General features: G+C 58.6%; 5 protein-coding genes across 5 annotated transcripts; 3 read left to right on the top strand and 2 right to left on the bottom strand.

Annotated features, from left to right (window-relative positions):
- Positions 1-690: 690 nt before the first annotated feature.
- Positions 691-2,088, top strand: LY79DRAFT_516165 (major facilitator superfamily transporter; the record flags this gene model as incomplete). Its single annotated transcript, XM_060554784.1, has 1 exon — positions 691-2,088. One exon carries the CDS (start codon positions 691-693, stop codon positions 2,086-2,088), a length of 1,398 nt encoding a protein of 465 aa, XP_060413845.1.
- Positions 2,089-2,454: 366 nt separating this feature from the next.
- LY79DRAFT_670042 (uncharacterized protein) lies at positions 2,455-3,999 on the bottom strand (the record flags this gene model as incomplete). The annotated part of the gene is made up of 4 exons (XM_060563728.1): positions 2,455-2,669; positions 2,784-3,003; positions 3,140-3,550; positions 3,613-3,999. 4 exons carry the CDS (start codon positions 3,997-3,999, stop codon positions 2,455-2,457), a joined length of 1,233 nt encoding a protein of 410 aa, XP_060413844.1.
- Positions 4,000-5,963: 1,964 nt separating this feature from the next.
- On the bottom strand, positions 5,964-8,668 carry LY79DRAFT_607791 (nucleotide sugar dehydrogenase). The gene is made up of 4 exons (XM_060561900.1): positions 8,021-8,668; positions 7,721-7,937; positions 7,372-7,639; positions 5,964-7,285 (listed from the first exon to the last, which is right to left on the bottom strand). The coding sequence occupies exons 1-4, from the start codon at positions 8,295-8,297 to the stop codon at positions 6,005-6,007; spliced, it is 2,043 nt and encodes a 680-aa protein (XP_060413843.1). The 5' UTR covers positions 8,298-8,668; the 3' UTR covers positions 5,964-6,004.
- Positions 8,669-10,247: 1,579 nt separating this feature from the next.
- Positions 10,248-11,813, top strand: LY79DRAFT_580058 (glycosyl transferase group 1; the record flags this gene model as incomplete). The annotated part of the gene is made up of 1 exon (XM_060560067.1): positions 10,248-11,813. The coding sequence occupies one exon, from the start codon at positions 10,248-10,250 to the stop codon at positions 11,811-11,813; it is 1,566 nt and encodes a 521-aa protein (XP_060413842.1).
- A 4,620-nt stretch (positions 11,814-16,433) lies between these two features.
- LY79DRAFT_516092 (uncharacterized protein) lies at positions 16,434-17,511 on the top strand (the record flags this gene model as incomplete). The annotated part of the gene is made up of 2 exons (XM_060554782.1): positions 16,434-17,074; positions 17,133-17,511. 2 exons carry the CDS (start codon positions 16,434-16,436, stop codon positions 17,509-17,511), a joined length of 1,020 nt encoding a protein of 339 aa, XP_060413841.1.
- Between the last annotated feature and the right edge of the window lie 1,162 nt (positions 17,512-18,673).

Genomic DNA, 18,673 nt, shown 5'->3' with positions numbered 1-18,673 from the left:
GAGAATGTGCGGCCGGCCGTATTGCGGAGTGTTGGTGAGACGGTCTTCTACCCGGCTTCGTGGCGAGCCGGCAGTCTTCTGCTTCGCCTTGCTACAAACCCGGCCGCACTGGTTTTCTTGGTGTTTTTTTTTTTCCCTTCCATACTGGGCAGCCAGGTCTTGGTCGTCTCTTGGCGGCTCGAAAGCCCGACAGCACGGGCGAGCCTAGCGTCTTTTGGGTGTTTTGTTCCGTCGGTCTGCTTCGCGCCGTCAGAGTTCTTCCCTCCGTTTCTCTCCGGCAGAAGAAGACTACGCAGTACAACATGGCCCCTCGTCGTGTCGACCATGTCGAACATTGGAAGCTAATGCGGACACCGGATCAAGACGTGACCCATGCGCAAACCGCTTGCCCATAGGGAATATGCCTGGGGGTGGACTGCTGGGGCTCAACGGACTAACAGCCCACGTCTCAGTCGCTGCCCATGGGGATATCACAGGTCACGTCGCAAACATGTTTGGATAAAAGGCGGTTGCTTCCCCAGACTCGAGGTTTTGGTTCTCATCATAGCTCACAGCCCAGGCAGCCCCCTTCCCCAGTCAACCCGGTAGTCTCTTATACCTCAGGAAGCACTTATACTAGATCATCTTCCTCCTTTTCACCTCCAAACACCACTACTCCCGATATTGCTATCAAATAGACTGTCCATCACAATGGCTGGCGGCGCCCCCATTGTGGCTCCGGCCGTGTCCGGCGGCTACCTCACCGGCCGAGCCCTCATCTTCCCCCTCTCGCTCGTCATCTCCCTCTTTTTCCTCTGGGGGTTTTCCTACGGCCTGCTCGATGTCCTCAATAAGCACTTCCAGACCGTCCTCGGCATCAGCAAGCTCGAGTCGACCGGCCTCCAGGTCATGTACTTTGGCGGCGGGTACCTCCTCTTCTCCCCCGTCGCCGCCGAGGCCCTGAAGCGCCGCGGCTACAAGTTCACCATCCTCATGGGGCTGTCCCTTTACTCCCTCGGCGCTATCCTGTTCTGGCCCGTCGCCCACGCGTCCCTCTTCACGGACAACAAGCGCGCCATCTTTGGCGGCTTCTGTGTCTGCACCCTCGTCATCGCCTGCGGCCTCGCGACCCTCGAGACGTCCGCCAACTCGTACGCCGTCGTCATCGGCAAGCCCGAGACCGCCTCGGCCCGTCTCCAGTTCTGCCAGTCGTGGAACGGCGTCGCCTCCTTCATCGGCCCCCTGATCGCCTCCAAGTTCTTCTTCGAGGGCGCCAACGCCAACTCCCTCACCAACGTCCAGTACGTCTACCTCGCCGTGTCCTGCGCCGGCGTCGCCGTCGCCGCGCTCTTCTTCTTCGCCCGCCTCCCCGAGGTCAGCGAGCAGGCCCTCGAGGAGGCCGGCCCCGGCGCCGACGCCCTCGGCCGTCCCGTCGGCCAGGGGCCCCTCTACAAGCAGTTCAACCTCATCTTCGCCTTCATCGCGCAGTTCTGCTACGTCGGCTCCCAGGTCACCGTCGCCACCTGGTTCATCAACTACGCCCACGAGAACGGCGGCCTGTCCGACTCCCAGGGCGCCAACTTCCTCTCCTTCTCCCTCATGACTTTCACCGTCGGCCGCTTCGTCGCCACCGCCCTCGCCACCGTCTTCCAGTCCGACTTCCTCCTCATGATCTACGCCGCCGCCGCCATCGCCCTGACCGCCTACTGCACCGCCGGCAGCGGAAAGGCTTCCGTGGGCGTCCTCATGGCCATCTTCTTCTTCGAGGCGCCCATGTACCCCATCCTCTTCACCCTCGGAACCGCCAACCTCGGCCGCCACACCCGCCGCGGCGCCGGCATCATGGTGCAGGCTGTCGCGGGTGCTGCCGTTTTCGTGCCGATCCAGGGCGCCATCGCCGATGCCGCGCACATCCGGATCTCGTACATTGTGCCCCTCGTCGGCTTCACCTACGTCGTGGGCTACGCCATCTTCCATTGGTTGCGCCACGGCCGCAACATCATGCGCGTCAAGGAGGCCGAGCAGCCCGCCGTCGATACCGAGACGGAGGATATCGCCATCGACGGAGACGAGAAGAAAAAGACCGACACGTGGGTGGAGAGTGTTTAGGGGGGCAAGAAAAGACGTGATACCCAACCCGATGACGAGTTTACGAGTTTTTAATTGCTTTTCTTTCTTCCCCATGTAACACACACTGCCCATGCGTCCTCGAAACGTGGCAAAAGCCAGCGGCATGACGGGGGGCACCGTATATAGATTATACTAGATTAGAGATGATCATAATCTAGACGTTTCACTCTGCAGGAAAGCGATGCCTTCTTGTTTTCGCTGATCCTACTTCATTTCAAGCATCGTGAAAGCTTCACTAAGCCAGCATCTAGTGGCCCGCTTTGATTAACATTAATTTAATGCTCTTACGGCATCCGGCATTACCGGTTCCTGGGAGGAGAAACTCAACTCCCCCCCTTGAACCGCCTACACAAACAACGCCATGCCTGCAACAAGGCTGACGAGAGCTGCGGCCGCCGCGGCGATTCCGGGTTTGAATTTTCCTGTGCCGGCCAGCACGTTCCCGCTGGAGGACAGAAAGGGCTTCTGCGCCTCAACGCGGATCCCATCGACGAGCCTGTCTTTCTTGGGCGTATAATCCGCCCCGGTAAAGTTGCACTGGATCATAATAATGTCTAGGCCTGGAAACGATCAGTGACTGGTCCCAGTCGAGGAAAGCAAAGGCCGTTGGAGGGGAGGGGAGGGGAGAGGGGGGGGCGACAAGACAAAGAAAGTATGAAGTTCTCCGGACTTACTATCCGCCCTGTTTCCGGACTTTCGTATACAACTTTGACACAGACCCGCGAGCAGCTGTACGTCGAAGCTTTTGTTGGTGCAAGTGCAGTCTCTTTCTGCGTTCTCGCGAATCTCGTCCTGGCTCGGCTGCTTCTTGGGATCGCCACCCACGACGGGTTGCGGAACGGGATCGCTCGAGGGCGACTGGGGCGGGGATTGTTGCGGTGGCGTGGGCAGTTGCTGCGGCGGCGTTGTCTCTGTTGAGGATGAGGGCGGCAAGGGAGACGATGAAGAGGAGGAGGAGGAGGAGGAGGGAGAGGTTTGGCGAGGCGGCGTGGGGAGCTCAGGCGGCGGTTGTTGCGGTTGTGATATTGACGATGGCCGCGGTAGAGGTGGTGGTATTTCCGGTTGCGGAGCGGATACTGCCGGAGTAGACTGTGCCGGTGGCGGAGCCTGTATCGGTACGGTTGCCGCCGGCGGCGGCATCGTCAGGAAGACGGTCGAGGTGACTGATACTGGCGGGGAAGGCGGGAGTGCCGGAGGTAGTGGAGGTGGCAAAGATAGCGGGAGGGCACTTGTTGGTGTTTTTGATGTCGTGGGGCTCGTCGTGGAGCTCGTCGTGGAGGTGGTCGTCCTCGTGGGCGTTCTCGTTGTCGAAGAGCTCGTAGCTGTGGACCTTGTGGATGTACTCGTCGAAGTGCTCGTCGAGGACGTCGATGTGCTCGACGGTAGCGGTGACGACGTGGTCACAGGCGGAGGAGGAGTGGGTGTGGGCGTGTTCTGAGTACTCGACGTGCTCGTCGTCGTATCCGGATCCGGGGCAACAAAGGGAAGCGTGGCGATGAAGACCGGCGTGGTCTCCCCGGCCTGCTGCGCGTCGGCAGCTGTAGGCGCCGCTCTTTGTCTCCGGGCCGACGTGGACTCATCTCCTCCGCCGTCGCCGTCCTGTGGCGGACGGCGGTGATGGCGGCGCGCCACCCCGTGACGGCCGACCCCTGAGCCATGCTTCCCTGCTTGCCTCTTTTCCGGAGGAGGCGGGTTCGCAGGCGGACCGTCGAGCTTCCGCCTCTTCAGCTCGTCGAAGCTGCCGTCGATGTCGCATTTGTACGTCAACTCGACGATGGGCCCGCATATCGTCGCGCACTCGACGGGGACTTCGTCGACCTTCACCTCCCTCGCCTTCGTCAGCGCGGCGAGGCCTGAGAGGACCAGCACCGATGTGTTCGCCCCCCTCATCCTTTCCCCCCCTCTCCTTCAAGCTGCTGCTGTACCCGTAAGGGGTTCTTTCGTATATCAGTCCCGTGGTCAAGGGACAGGCCGCCTGGGTATCGAGAGCCTCCAGGTAGGCGTATAACAAGGCTGAGCGAGATGGTGAGAGCGTCGACCGGCGTCGAAGGGACAGCGCGGACTGATTGTTGCAAGGAAGATCATGCGCACATCATCCAAAAGAATTCCTGCCAGGAAAGGACGACGTTTTCCAGGACGCCGCCTATATCAGACAGCTCTCCTCGCCCATTCTGACCCTCGGATCCTCACATCATCCCGCCCAAGCCGCAGCTGCTGCTGCAGCATGCCGCACCTCAGCCCGCCACAGTAGCATGAGTGGATGAAACGGCGCGCCCCCAAGAAAGGCAAAATGGAAAGGTCGGACGGGTGGGAAAAGCCAAACGGTTGCTGCACCCAATGTACGCTCAATTCACTGACCAGACCAGGAGAGTGACGAAGGCCGGCCAGCGCAGATCGCCGCCTCTTGACCTATCAGCTAACACGGCCCCCCGCACTCCTCGAACGCAGAGTCAAGGCATCGGGGGCTTGAAACCCGTCTGGGCAGGGCAACGGCCGCGATCGTGCAAGATTGCCTACCTGTATCGGCAATCTGGGTTCGAACGAATCGTCTCACTTGACCCGGAAACAAAAGCATCGCATGGCGGTGTGTGGGCGAAGGAGCCACGACGTGAAACAGCGAACAGACTGCCCAACCGATGCTGTCCATGGGCGACGCGTTGCAACTCAGAACCGTCCATTCTCTCTGCCAGCCAATCCGGTGGCTCGCGACACCCAAGAGAAACGGGAAATAGTTAGTCATCAGAAACAAGACGGGTGTGCTTCATAGGAGGGGGGAGGGGGCCGGCTGGCTCGGCGGTGGTGTGTAATCTGCCGGGGAGAGGCGAACGCAACCCGCAAAGTAGAATTGATGCGTTCGGCTTGCGGCCTGCGGCAGGGCATCGTCGCCTGTGATGACGATGATATTCAATGTGTAACCCGCAAGGCCAAAGCTTGAATATGCCGGGAGGTCCCCGACCAAGGGGCATCGGGAATCCGGTTATCGTGAGAGCGCCTCGACGTGATCAACCCCCTCTCCTTTCCGCCGGCCGACGATCGCCGGTCGACCACACACGCCACATGCATCAAGCACTCTATCTGCTGAACCTATCAACGCCACCCCGGACCGTTGTCTCCGTGGTTTCCCCAAATCCTGCGGTTCAGAAAGCCTAGAACCGGCCCCGCGCCATCCTCAGATGAACTTTGCAAGACCCGGACCTGAATCGGGTCTGTCCTCGGCCGGTTCCGACCTTTTAAGCAGGAAACCCCTCGACTCGTTTGTGAAACACGGCTCGTGAGTGAGAGAGGAGGGAGAGAGAGGGAGAGAGAGGGAGAGAGAGAGAGAGAGAGAGAGAGAGAGAGAGAGAGAGAAAGTTGGGAGGACGAGCCTGCTTCATACACGCATCGGATGCCGAGTTGTGGTGGCGAGAGGGAACCGGTGGGCTAGAGTTCAGTCGCCTCACCCTTCTCGAGGTTCAAAGCCCAGCCAGGCGTCCCCCCTCCCGTTCTGACTCTTTGCGATTGCGAGCCGCACTCGGATGGCTGGGTCCCAGGAGAGTAGCCTTTTCAGGGGTATTTTTTTTTTCTTCTTTCTTCTTTGGACGATGGCAAGAGAGTCGTTTCGTTTTCCTCAGTGTTAGTATTGTTGCTTCATAATCGTCGTCGTCGTTGTTGTAGGCAGAGGATTTATGAATTTATTATTGAAAAGCCATCTGAATTCTCCCGTCTAATAATGCTGACCTCGGCCGTGAAGCAGCCATGCCCATCGAACTCCCCAAAGAAGAGTGACGGAAATAGCCCTGCCAAGAAATAGAAGCCTTTTTCTAAATTAAGTGTTTGGTTTGGTAAACCGAGCCTCGATCCCTCACTCCCCCCAACTCTCTCTCTCTCTCTCTCTCTCTCTCCCTCTCTCTCTCCCTCAGTTCCGTCCCCGTCCCCCAATGCTCTCGACTCGAACCCCCAACTTTGCCATGCTCTTGGCGTTGATGACCCCCCTTCCGTCAAATACCCACCGGGGAACTTGCATATCGCCCGCCACCCTGGCCCAGTCCACCCTCTCCTTGGGCTTGTACTCCTCTGTGCCGAGCCCGGTGGCAAACCCGGAAACCTTGCTATCCAGCTCCGCCCTGCAGTCGGGGCAGTCGTCCGCGCATCCGGGCTCCGCGACGTACCGCCCGAGCGGGTCGTCCGAAGGAGCCCCAGGCCCCGCTGACCGGTCTTGCTGCGCCGCCAGGAACCGCTGAAGCGCCAAGACATCGGCCTGGCGGACCTCCACGCTCCTGAACGGGCGCGGGTCAACGTCCGCCCTCGGTGATGCCGTATCTGGGCGGGGGGGTTGATGAGGCGGCGTCTTTGTGTTGCGGAACTCGTCGAACTCGGTGGTGATGAGCACGGCGTTGCTGCCGCGGCAGGCGTCGTAGGCGTTGCCGTACACCGTCAGAGGCCCGCCGTCCTCCTTCAGGGGGCTCTTCCCGCCGCAGAGGCGGCGGATCTCGTCGCGGACGACGAGCGGGTTGCAGCAGGGGTCGAAGACGGCCATCTCCCGCGGCCCCTCGACCAGCAGGGCCCGGATGATCTCGAGCGCCGGCGACTCCCTGGTGTCCGAGGTGTTCTTCTTGAAGGCGTACCCGAGGATGGTGATCTTCTTCCCCGCCAACGTGTTGTTGAGGCGCTTGACGACCCGCCTCGTGAAGCGGTCCCGCTGGTACTCGTTCATCGTGACCACCTGCCTCCAGTACTCGCCGACCTCGCCCAGGTCGAGCGACTCGGCCAGGTAAACGAGGCTGAGGATGTCCTTCTTGAAGCAGCTGCCGCCGAAGCCGATGCCGGCCTTGAGGAACCCGTCGCCGATGCGGGGGTCGCGGCCCACCGAGGCGGCGACCTCGTCGACGTCGGCCCCCGTGCGCTCGCAGATCGCGCTGATCGAGTTGATGCTGCTGATGCGCTGCGCCAGCATCGAGTTGGCCACCAGCTTCGCGAGCTCCGACGACCACACGTTGGTCGTGAGGATGCGCGCGCGAGGCACCCAGGCCGCGTAGACCCCCGCGAGCGCCTCGGCCGCCCGCCTCCCCGAGCTGGTCGTGTCCGATCCGATGAGGACGCGGTCCGGGTGAAGCAGGTCGTTCACCGCGGTGCCGGCTGCCAGGAATTCGGGGTTCGAGAGGATCTCAAAGTCAACCCCGGGCCGGTGCGCGGCAAGCTGTGACGTATGACACCCGGGTTAGTCCGTCCTGCGAGCCCGAGAAAAAAAAAAGAAAAAGAAGAAAAATGCGGGTTGGGACTCACAGTCTCGCGCACAAGCTCCGCCGTCATGCAAGGCACGGTGGACTTCTCGACGATGATGGCCCCCGGCCTCGCGTGCCTTGCGACCTCGGCGGTGACGGCCTCAAACGCCGCCATGTCGGTGGCACTGCCGGCGCCATGCCCTCGCGTTTTCGTCGGCGTGTTCACCGCGACCAGGACGATGTCCGCTTCCGCGATGCACCCGGAAACCTCGGTGGAGAAGAAGAGATTTGGTTTCCTTGCAGATGCAGTGATGCCCCCCTTGCCGGTGCTGCTGCTGCTGCTGCTGCCGCCGCTGCTGCCGTCTGGGCCGCACTGACTTCCGCAATCGGACGACGCGGACGACAAGGACGAAGATGGGACGTTTGAGCCTCCCAGCTTGGCGGGCTCGTTCTGGAACGAGCACGCGTTTGCGCCGTCTCTGGCGACCCTCACGATGTCCCGGAGGCCGGGCTCGTATATCGGGGGGTGCTTCGAGTTCCACCGCCGGATGCGCCGCTCGTCTCTGTCCACGACGGTGACGCGGATGTGCGGGTTTTGGAAGGCGATGACCGCGGCAGTCGGGCCGCCTGGGAGATGGGATCAGAATGGAAGGGGAGGGGGAGAAAGAGAAGCTTCTCCAGACTGGGGGGTTTTCCAATTCATATCTCACCTACGTAGCCTGCGCCCACGCAAGAAATGTTGGTGACCGGCGTGCTTCCGATGCTGGCCGCGGAGGCGGCATGGCCCCCTCGGTCTGAGAGGAGTTCCCCAAAGGCATCGTCGCTCATGCAGTCCCCGTCCTCGACGAGGTTACTTTCTGCTCGGACGACGGGACTGAAGGTAATGCTTCCCTCGGGCGTCGTGGGCACCGTAGAGGGCGGATGGAAGCTGGCGTCCTCGGCGTCGTCGATCGAGGCCGGCAGAGCGGTCCCGTCCAGGTTGTACATCGTCGGCCTTTGTCGATGCGAAAAGAGCCTCTTGAATATTCACGTGTCGCGGCCAAGTCAGAACCAGGGCTTCGGGAGCTGTATAAAGCAGAGGCGGGAAGCGGTTTCTCCTTGCGATAGGACCCTGGCCCACCGTGGGAGGCTTCGTCCGATGGGCGACGCGTTCGTTTCACTATCTTGGATTGGGTATGGTTGGGCTGGTGGCGGCCGTGCGGAACAGGCGGCTTGATGAGACCTGACGCGGCTCGCGAACGCTTGAACTCACTAGCGTTGTCTGATTACGATATCTCTGGGGAAACACACGGGAGGATCTTGAACGGCTTCGAGGGCTTGACGCGCGTCAGTCAACCTGGCTGTTGGGAAGCCGGCGACCTGCGACAAGGATCGATTGTGCCGAGATCCGAGAGTCGCTGTGAAATAGGGGAGATGTCAGCGACGTCGTCAGTCGGGATATGATTAACGGTTTAAAATTATGCAGAAAGGCTCTTCGACTATTGACTCCTGCGTCGCGGGAGGCTGGACTACTTGAGGAGGCATGTTCTGTAGCCGTCCCGTCGCCAAGCTTATTCCGGTCCATGGCGATTCGGCGCGTGGGCAAGATGTTTGTCGATACCAGACCTAGCCCATCTCATCACGGTTTGCCCCTCCACGGTAAGGAGGACGCAGGGGCGAATGACATTCTTTGAAAAGCCCAATCGTGTAGCAAGCAGATACCACTCGTCAAACTTGAACAGGGGCTGGCCAGTCGGGAGGGGAGGAGGGTGAGAACGAATCTTCAAGATCTGACGTCCAACCGTGATGCCCACGAGGATCCGGAAACACCTCGTCATTCGCCTTCATCCCTTCCGGCGGAAGAGGCAGAGGGTTCGTTGACCTCTCCGAGTAACAGTCATGCGGCCGGTCGCCCGTGAGGTGTTGCCTCGACTCTCGTTGTCTTGCTGTATGGCTCTCATCCACCGAAGCGGGAATGTGGCCCCGTCCGCGCCTCTGATTGGGCACGCTGACTCGGAGCATGGAGATTGTCTCGTGGGCAGACGGTCGTGCTATGTATGCAGATGAGACGGTTGCGAAAGGTTCACGTGGGAATGTTCCGCTCAATGGAGTTTTCGCTGATAGCGGGCCTGGCTCTCTCGCATTCTGCCTGCCTATCGGCATACAACAAGATACACAATGTATCTTCTGGTCATGGGCACAGTACCACCCACTACCACTCGAATCAGGGACTGCAAGCAGCTGGACTGTTAATGTTGATGTCAGTGGACGAGGAGTGAGTTATAAAGCCCCAACGGAGATGTGAGTACGGGAGCTTGAGCATCAATCAAATGCTATTCGGGGAGACTGGAACCCACGGTCTGGGCGTCCAACAAAGAGAGGTCATCACCACATATGCCAGAGACGGCTAGCGGGCCAAGGCGTGGTATCGGAAGGCGAATCTTCTCGGTATGCACCCAGAATTGACTTCTGGACCCTGCAGCGATGTGCGAGACTAGGGATTCAATGTCCCTGGTCTGCCCCTCCCCCACCGCAGCCGCGGTTGGCCATCCAAGCTTCCCATGTGGCCCAGCACGATGCATCGACAGGTTCCCGGTGGCTGTCCTGTCCATGACTCTCTGCTGCATGACCTTTCTTTGTCTCTCTGTCTTGCATCAGGCCAATGTCATCCCGTGCGCGTATGCATGCCTCTTGTGCGACCTGGAACATGCTCGCCCTGCGCGAAGCCCGATATCAAGAAGCCAAGCGCGCCTCCCGCGCCGGTTCTTGGCCGTTCGGCTGTAGACATCTTCAACTTACGCCTCAGCCCCGGTAGTATCGCGCAAAGCTAGCAATTGTTGTTTGCCCAGTCCCATACCCATTCATCATCGACGAGGCCAGATACGCCCCGTACGAGACTCCCGGGCGAGGACTAGCATCAGCGACACTCGCGGCTGACGGGTTTGGAGTTCAGCCAACATGGATCAGCCTCTGTTGCCCAAGAGCTACGGCACCTTGCCGCGGTATCCGACTCACGATAATGCCATCTTCCCCCCTTCTCTGCGCGGAAAACGCATCCTCCTTTGCACAGAGTCCTTCGGGCCCGTCAACGGCGTCAGCCGGACGACTTTGATGCTTGTTGAGCACCTCCGCTCCCACGGCGCGCTCGTCGCCGTCGTAGCTCCTCACAATCATACCCAGCACAATACCTTCGCCCCCTCCGCAGCCGACGATAGCCAAGTCGAGGTACGCCTGCAGGGCTACCCTCTTCCCTTCAACCCCGAGCTCTCAGTCGTCTACCCTGTGCGCGTGTCGGCCCTCTTCGCGAGGACGTTTGGCTGCGACACCCCGCCCGACCTCATCTACCTCGCCTCGCCGGCGTCTCTGGGCTTCCAGGTCATGCTCCAGCTGCAGCAACAGCCGAGGGAGAAGCGGGTGCCGGTGATCTGCAACTTCCAGACCGACCTCGCCGGCTACTGCGCCATCCTGTTCCCTCACCCCTTCAGCACCGTGGCCGTCTTCGCGTTCGCCATGGTCCAGAGCTTTCTGTTCCGACACAGTTCCGTGAAGACGGTCTTCTACCCCTCGCGCTTCGTGCGCAAGTACCTCGAGGCCCAGGGCGTGCAGAGCTTGAAGCCCGAGGTCCTGCGGCGCGGCGTCAAGACGGAGATATTCCGGCCTGATATGCGCAGCGATGCCCTGAGAAAGGAGATTGCCCCGGACGGGGAGGTCATCCTGATATGTGTATCGAGAGTAGCGGGCGAGAAGGGCTTCGACTTCCTGGCCAAAGCCGCCAAGGAACTGGACGCGAGGGGCCTCCGCTTCAAGATTTACGTAGTGGGAGGAAACAGGAACGCCGACGTCGAGAGGGAGGTGCATGAGATGTTTGGCCCCCTGAGGGAGCAGGGCAAAGTCATATTCGCCGGGTTCAAGACCGGGGAGGACCTCGCAACGGCCTATGCGTCCGGCGACATCTTCCTTCACTGCTCCGTCACCGAGACGTTCGGGCTCGTCGTCCTCGAGTCTATGGCGAGCGGAGTGCCGGTGGTGGCCCGCGACGAGGGCGGGCCGAGCGACATCATCGACGACGGGCGCTGCGGGTACCTTGTCCCGCCTGACGACCTCAACGGCTTCGTCGACAAGGTCATGTACCTATCCAAAGACCGAGACCGTCGGTCAAAGATGGCCGCCGAGGCCCGGAGGATGGCCTGCGAGGCCACCTGGGAAAAGATCAACAACCAGGTCGCGTGGAGGATGGCCGATACCATCGAGGAGCGGGAGCGGGAGAAGGCGCAGATCATTCACCAAAGGCCGTTCATCGCGATGCCGGCCAGCCAACTAGGCCCAGTACACAACTGGTTGCTTATGAGCAACGCCATACGTGACGTCGTCGTGGGCAGGATCGTGGACGCCAAGCTGGTTGGCGGGTTCGGGGTCGTCATGACTTTCTGGTTCTTCACCGGGCTATACCTGGCGTTCACCGAGGCGGCACTCTGGTTCAAGGGGAAGCTACCACGGCTCTGGAGCCAACGAGTTGCGGCATGAGTACGCGGCGTGTTTCAATTTCGGTTCACGGGCGTTGAGGTATACCAAGAGGATATCGTTCAGCCTGTCACACCCGTTTGGTCCTTCTGACCTCTTCCCTGGTGGCCTCGCCGCTTCATCCCTCGGCCCTCTTATCCGTCCGTCTGAGTGATAGAAAGAGGACGAAAGGAGCGAGTGAGTGGAGGCGGGTGGATGAGAATCAAAAGATGGACGGTGGCTTTACATTGGCGTTTTACGATGATTATGATAGCATGGGTGACGAGATTGGTTACGCAAGAGACACCCCCCTGAGGGCCAGCGACGTTTGGGTAATGAAGATCATTAAAGAGGTTTAGTAATTGGCCTTAAGCATATTATCATGAAGACCAACAGTGCTTGCCGTGACAGCCGACTCAAGTGGCATGGCCGCGTCATTCTCGGCCCGTGGGATGCCGAGCCAGCAGCCTTTGTTGCGGAACATGGCGGCCGTGTGTCACTCAACACAGCAGCTGTTTGCTCAAGAAGAATGCGTCGGGTTGTAGAATGTGGACGGTGGGAGCACGGCGAAATGGTACCGGTATTGGCCTCGTAATCCAGTCCCACTAGGACCCCAAAACCGGTCGCGCCAGGAGGTTTCAGGAGGCGTGTTTCGGACGCGTCGGCCACATTGTGGGTGGCGGCGGTTCGGCGATGGAGAAGCAGTAGCTGTTTCCTTTCCCCGGCACCAGGGGCCGGATGAGAGATGGAGCGGCTGTCGATAAGACTACGGTACATCAGATACGATGGTCATTTCGATGGCGGCGCGGCCGATTTCCGACTCGCCGTGCTCGATATTCGGGCTACCAGTGACGACGAGACAGGCTTCTCTCAATCGAGTGCCCGTTCAGTACAGCACTTTTGCCAATGAGATGTTCAAGCAGGGCGGCCCAATCGATTGATCAATAATAGCGGAAAGTAATCCAGGTTCAGACGGAGGGAGGCTAAGCTTTTTTGGTGACAAGAGGTTAATATTTCGCAGGGATGGTAACACGAGGATGAAACGCAGCGAGAGTCGATGTGAAATTTCAACATGGACGCAAAAGAGAACTGGGTGGCTAAGCCCACAGAGTCGGATTGTGTCGCCGTAGCCGGTGATGTTCCGTATACGGATACAGGTATACATGTGCACGCGGACAAGGTGTCTTCTGAAGAGAGGCCGGTTCGAGATGCCAGATCGGAGGGTTGTGCCGCTGCCAAACTCGCAGTCGCAGAGGCTCCTCTGGAGTAGCATCTGCAGATTAGGAGCCCCCCCCCTGGTTCATTCCAGAGTGGTGGCCCACCGGCTACTTCTCCCAGATTTCGACGTTGACCCACGAATTAGGTGAAGCCTGCTTGCATGGATGCCATGGAAGTGAGGGAGTGCCCAGCGCTCGCTATGGTCCAACACGTTTCATCTGAGACAAGGGCCGCTGGTGACGCAGGCGCGCCGCGGGCGGTAATGTAGGTCCTGTCGGTGAGGACCTGTGCTTACCTACTGCTATTGAAGCTGCTGCTGCTGATGTCGATTGCCTACCTCACGACAGCGGCGGGTATTCATTCAAGATGGGGAGGTTAATCGTCTTGGTGTACGGTAAGAGGCGTGATGATGTGGCCATTTGTGAAATGAGTGAGTCGACGGCACCGGCGATTGCGCGCACCGGCGTCTCGCCCTGGTCTTCGTATTTTGGTTTGGTTCCCCGATCTCGATTTCTGGAGGGAGAAGATCGAGACTGTATCGCAGCGCATGCCCATGGAAATCCGAGCACAGGGCGCAAAGGCCCGTCCACTGCTGCGTACGTAGTAGGTCCGGCCTGGCTATATCGGATGGTGCAGCCACAGTCACGTACAGAGTATTCCGTGCGTTTTATCCGTACTCCGTACGGAGTACGGATATACAACTAGGAAAGGATTGTTGAGTGTGGCTCGAAAACCCAAACACGGTGGCTGCAGGCGCTGCTAGCGTGCTCTTCCAAGCCGCTCTCCCTTGCGCTAACCATACCGATACCATACTTGGTTGCTGGCGGTTCCAGCCCATGGTGGATGGATAAGAGAGAGGAGGCGGTACCTTGGCCGCGGCGTTGTTTGCGCAGGGAAACAGGAGTCCCTCACGACGCACCCCTGACCGCTGCCCCTCTGAGACCCGCGCCCCCCTGGCGTCTCCAGCTTTTGGTCAACTTGGGCCAATGAAATACGTCGTCAGCCCCCTAGCCAGAGCTGCCTCAGCCCCCGACCCTTCCTCGAACGACGCTTGTTCCATCTCTAGCTGATCCGACAATGCCATGAGCTGGTCAGGTAGTGGGCTCGGGCTATGGGACAGGGATATGCTGACGATGCTCAGGCACCGCGTCTTCCCAGCCTGGGACGGAGGGGCGAAGCTTCGTGGTCCTAGCGATAAAGACGGAGTGTGGTGCAGGTGCGCATCGACTGGGACGAGGCCGTCCACAAGCCTCCGTTTTGACAATCGAGGATCGGGAGGACGAATCTGACCAATGGTTGGGACCGCTGCGAGTGTGTGACGGTTTCGGACGTCCGTCTCCTCTTTTCAGGCTTAAAGTATACTTGTATAGCCATCATGTGGTGCATGGATCCGCCACCGTACCCCCGCCGGGGCTGCCAAGCAGGCTCCGTATTCGAGCTGGGTGTGTAGGAAGGAAGAGAGACGGAGAAGAGAAAAAAAAAGAAAAAAAAAAAGAGATAAGTAAAAAGAAGAAGAAAAAAGAAAACTAGTGAGGGCGTTGATTGAAGAGCGAGGACGGAATTGAACACTCTGCTCTGCACGGATAGAATAGATCATTTGCAGCAGTAGAGAGGAGGGGGGAGAGGAAGAAACAGGAAGGGAAGGATTCGGAAAAGGGAATACCGTATTCCATGTACGTACCACCGACTCTAGGTACACTTGTGCGGCGGCACAATACGTATTGTACTTAGCTAGGGCTTGATGCGTGCCTGGGTCTCAGGCACGTGCCCAGTGGGGTACTTGGGTACGGCACCTACCGATACTGTGACGCTCCATCTACTACTGTAGGTAGTAGTATAGGCGTCCACGTGACTTCAAGCTTAATCTCTCCTCGGGAACCGGTACGTCATGCCCAATTTGGACTAGCTACGTAGTACGTCTTCGACCCCGGCTAACATCACCGCGTCCCTCGCATCAGCCTCCAACGCTTCCCTTCCCGCCCCTCCACCACCACCACCACCATCATCCATCTTCCCAATATCATCCAACCAAACAGCCAATCATCACGACACGTCTCAAGCTCGGTCCCGCTACGTAAGGCCTTCCCCCTTTTCCCTTGTCCTCTTCTCTTCTCATGCATCTCCAGTTCAGCTCGCCCACCACATCCGTCGCATTCCCATCTCGACCACCGTTACGGACATGCTCAAACTCGTCCTACCCACCCACCCCTTGTCTCTTTCTTCTCCGACTGGATCCTCCCCCCTCAGCCAGTTCCTCCATTTCCACGTTTCCCAGTCCCCGAGCGCCTCTCGTTGCATTTGCCGTCTCACGAAATCTTAACTCGAACCACCCGCCAGTCTCCCGTACACACCAGGTACGACAACAAAGCCTGGCAAGTCTGTGTTCTATCGCACATCGTCCTGCTGGTCTTGTAACGGCATCCCTCCCTGGATCTGGCAATCTTTCGGTCCCTTGGATCACACACCGGGACCCACATCATCCTTGTCTGGCAACCACCCACCCCCGCCCTCGAGTTTCTTCTTACGTCGTACTGCATACCTAGGTATACGGATACATCCTACCTAGTAGACACTGACACCGACATCCACGCGCACCCACGCTCGCTTACAACCGTACAGCACTCTTTCACATTTGCAACGAAGTCCCTTTTTCACCTTCCAGCCCTTCCAGCCATTCTACGACCCCCTCGTCGCGCCAAACCCACCCATCATACCTGGGAACGGCTCAACCTCACCCCTTCAACCCTGCTGTGGATCATAAGGGTGTCAGGCCACCGCTTGTCTCGTCAGGCACACACTGGTCGCTGCATGACACAATTCTTCCCACATATCTCCTGCTGTCTGCCAAAAGCCCAGCCCTGCAGTGGCCCCCCCCCCCCCCCCCTGCCGCCTGCTTGTCCACCGACGCTAATATCCGCCCTTATTGAATCCTCGCCACCCCATCCCACTTCGTACTTCCTCCTGGCCTTCTCTCGTTCTGCGCCATCCCGAGTCGAACCGACCTGGCCTCGCGCAACCAACCCGACCCGAGTACAGCCAAGCCAGCAATTAACCACCACTAACCTTCCCACCGACGGGCAGGTCCCTATTTTTCTTTCATCTACTTCTCTTCTTCCCTTCCGTTGCCGCCGAACTTCTTGAACCCATCCGATCTCGAATCCCACCGGGTTCGATCCCGTCGTTAACGATCCTACGCCATACCCGACAACCCTCGATCGGCCCTTCGAGATCAGCCATTCTGGGCACAGGCGACGAGGAGGACTCCATTTTCGCTCTTTCTCAGGCTTCGTCTTATTCCAATTCGCTTCGCTTCGCCGCCGGCCGGGACCCGACTTTGTAATTACACCTTGGCGACGCCAAACCATCATCACCAACAACTCGCCTAGTTGGCGCTTGCTTGCTTGCTTTCCATCTTCATCGCCCACCATGTTTTGGAAGGTGGCCGTGACTACGGCGGCGCTGGCCTCGAGTGCTTGCGCCGAGATCCGCCCGCTGTCCATGGACCAAACCATCGAGGTTAGGGCCGTCGACGTGCTAGAACGAAGCTACGAGGACATTGCAAACCGATATATCGAGAAGCGCCAGAGCTCCGCCGTGGATGGCGTATGGGTCCCAAAATCCGAGGTCACCCTCAACCCCGATGGTTCCATCAACATGACGGCTTGGGAGGCGGAAACATCCCAGAAATGTTCCGAAGCGCTTTCACATCTCGACCAGGCATCGAACCCCTCGGGAACTTGCATCTGCTACAACCTCCCGAGCCTCGACGCCAAAAGCGGCGTATTCGAGGCCGACTTGCGCCTTTTCAAGGTCTCCGAGCCCAATGGTGCCTTCTCTGGCATCCCGCCCCAGAACATTCAGGTTGGACTCTCGTTCAACGGTGCTTCCGTCTCCCCAATCAGCACCAACAACGCCGGCGCCAGTACCGGCACAACTGCTCGCCGTGACGTGAACTTCGAGGTTCCCTGGTCCGCACTGCAAAAGCGTGCGGTCGCGCCTCAACTGTTGCAGACGTATCTCTTTGTTGGACAGATCGACCCGGCCAGGATGACACCGTCCATGTCCATGTACGAATTTCCCGTCTCCCTTTTCATCTCTGAGCCACGGACTGCTAACCAAACTCAGGTCTCAACTGGAAGCGCTCGTGATGCCGACTCTGACGCTTACCGGTGTCAACGTTGCCGGCCAAACTGTCAGCACCAACGTCTCCTCGAACGAAGCCGCTTTTATTACCGGTGTCTTCTCCAAGGAAGTGATCAGGTCCGATCTCGCCGTTGCCCAGGCCGCCGTCGATCAGATGGTGGCCTCACTCCATAACGGCACCGTGGCGTTCGTTCTTCCCGGAGTGCAAATTATGATTTTCCCCGTCGGTCTCGTCATTACCGGCACCTGGCTCCTCATCGGACTGTCCTTCTACGGCTTGGGCACGTACGAGCGGTTCAATCACGCCGAGAACTACAGGAGGAGACGGGCCGTCGCAGGCAACACTGCCAAGCGCATATAAACCAACGATAACACGCAACACTTCCGACTAAAGTTTGCAGGGAAAATCTCTCCTAGGAGAGCAGTTGGACGAGCTATGTAGGGCCTGTGGGATTGGGCCACCTTTTCTGCCGCCAGCGGCGGAAGCATCAGCATCAAGCAACAGCGTGATATATATATATATACACATATTTATTTTCTATTTTCTGGCTACTTTACGTCGACCTCCGTGGTCAGGGGAATCTGCTATTCACCGTTAATATTTGCATGTCACTTTGCTCTGTTTCTCTTTTTCGCTCTATAGATTTGAATATTTACAACTCAGTAAAGGCCCTGTTTGCCTTCATAATACTGCGCCCTCATTCCAGGAGGAGCAAATCATACTCGTCGACCAAGAACGGTTGTCTGGCTACCGTGGTTGTGCGACATGTCATTGTTTAGGAATAGTTTCAGCTTGGATAACGGGGAATATCACGTCACGGGCGATCCGATAATGTGGCTGTAAGCCTACCTTCATGGGGGATCCCTTGTCAGTCAGGGTCCACGTGGGGTTGGCCTTTTTTTCTCTCCTACTGATTGGCTATCGAATGCCAAGATAATCCATCCCTATTCCTTGTCCGAGGTTCTGATTTCTCCTTGCGAAGTTCTGTTTTGTAGCATCGCATCACCATGTTTGTATTGGGGATTTTAGTCAAAGGACATCTGGCCTTCTGGGGTCATATTGACCTCAATATCAAATGGGGTCGCGAGTTGTACAACCTTTCGATGGGAGCTGCCAAGTCCCCCCCTACGCGAGACTGGCCATATGGGGCCTTGACGAGATACGGAAGACTTGAAGTTGGGGGAGTGTCCGATGAAGTAGAATTGACGGGACGCCCTCCCTGTCGTCTCGTTCCAAGCACCAATGACTGTCCCCAAAGTAGTATATATGCTTTCGGCAGCTGCTGCAAGCAGGCTTGTTCTGACAAACGTTAAGCGGCGGTGTGTGGATCGACCCCTCCCCGTCACATCCCACTTCATTGACACTTACTATGTATAACCTCATGTACAGTTTACGGACCGACGTGGCCGGGCAGGTGGTGACATGTGCGCAAACAGGGCCGGCGGCCTGCCGCCCGAGGCTTAGTTAGAACGGGACGGTTGACTTCTCCCCTGCGTCGAGGCCGGCCGGTTTGTGGCAAGAT

This window comes from Colletotrichum navitas (genome assembly GCF_030913465.1).
Source record: "Colletotrichum navitas strain CBS 125086 chromosome Unknown LY79scaffold_32, whole genome shotgun sequence".
Lineage (NCBI taxonomy): Eukaryota > Fungi > Ascomycota > Sordariomycetes > Glomerellales > Glomerellaceae > Colletotrichum > Colletotrichum navitas.
Note: the sequence above shows the minus strand (reverse complement) of the source record. Positions and strands in the feature narration are given on the sequence as shown.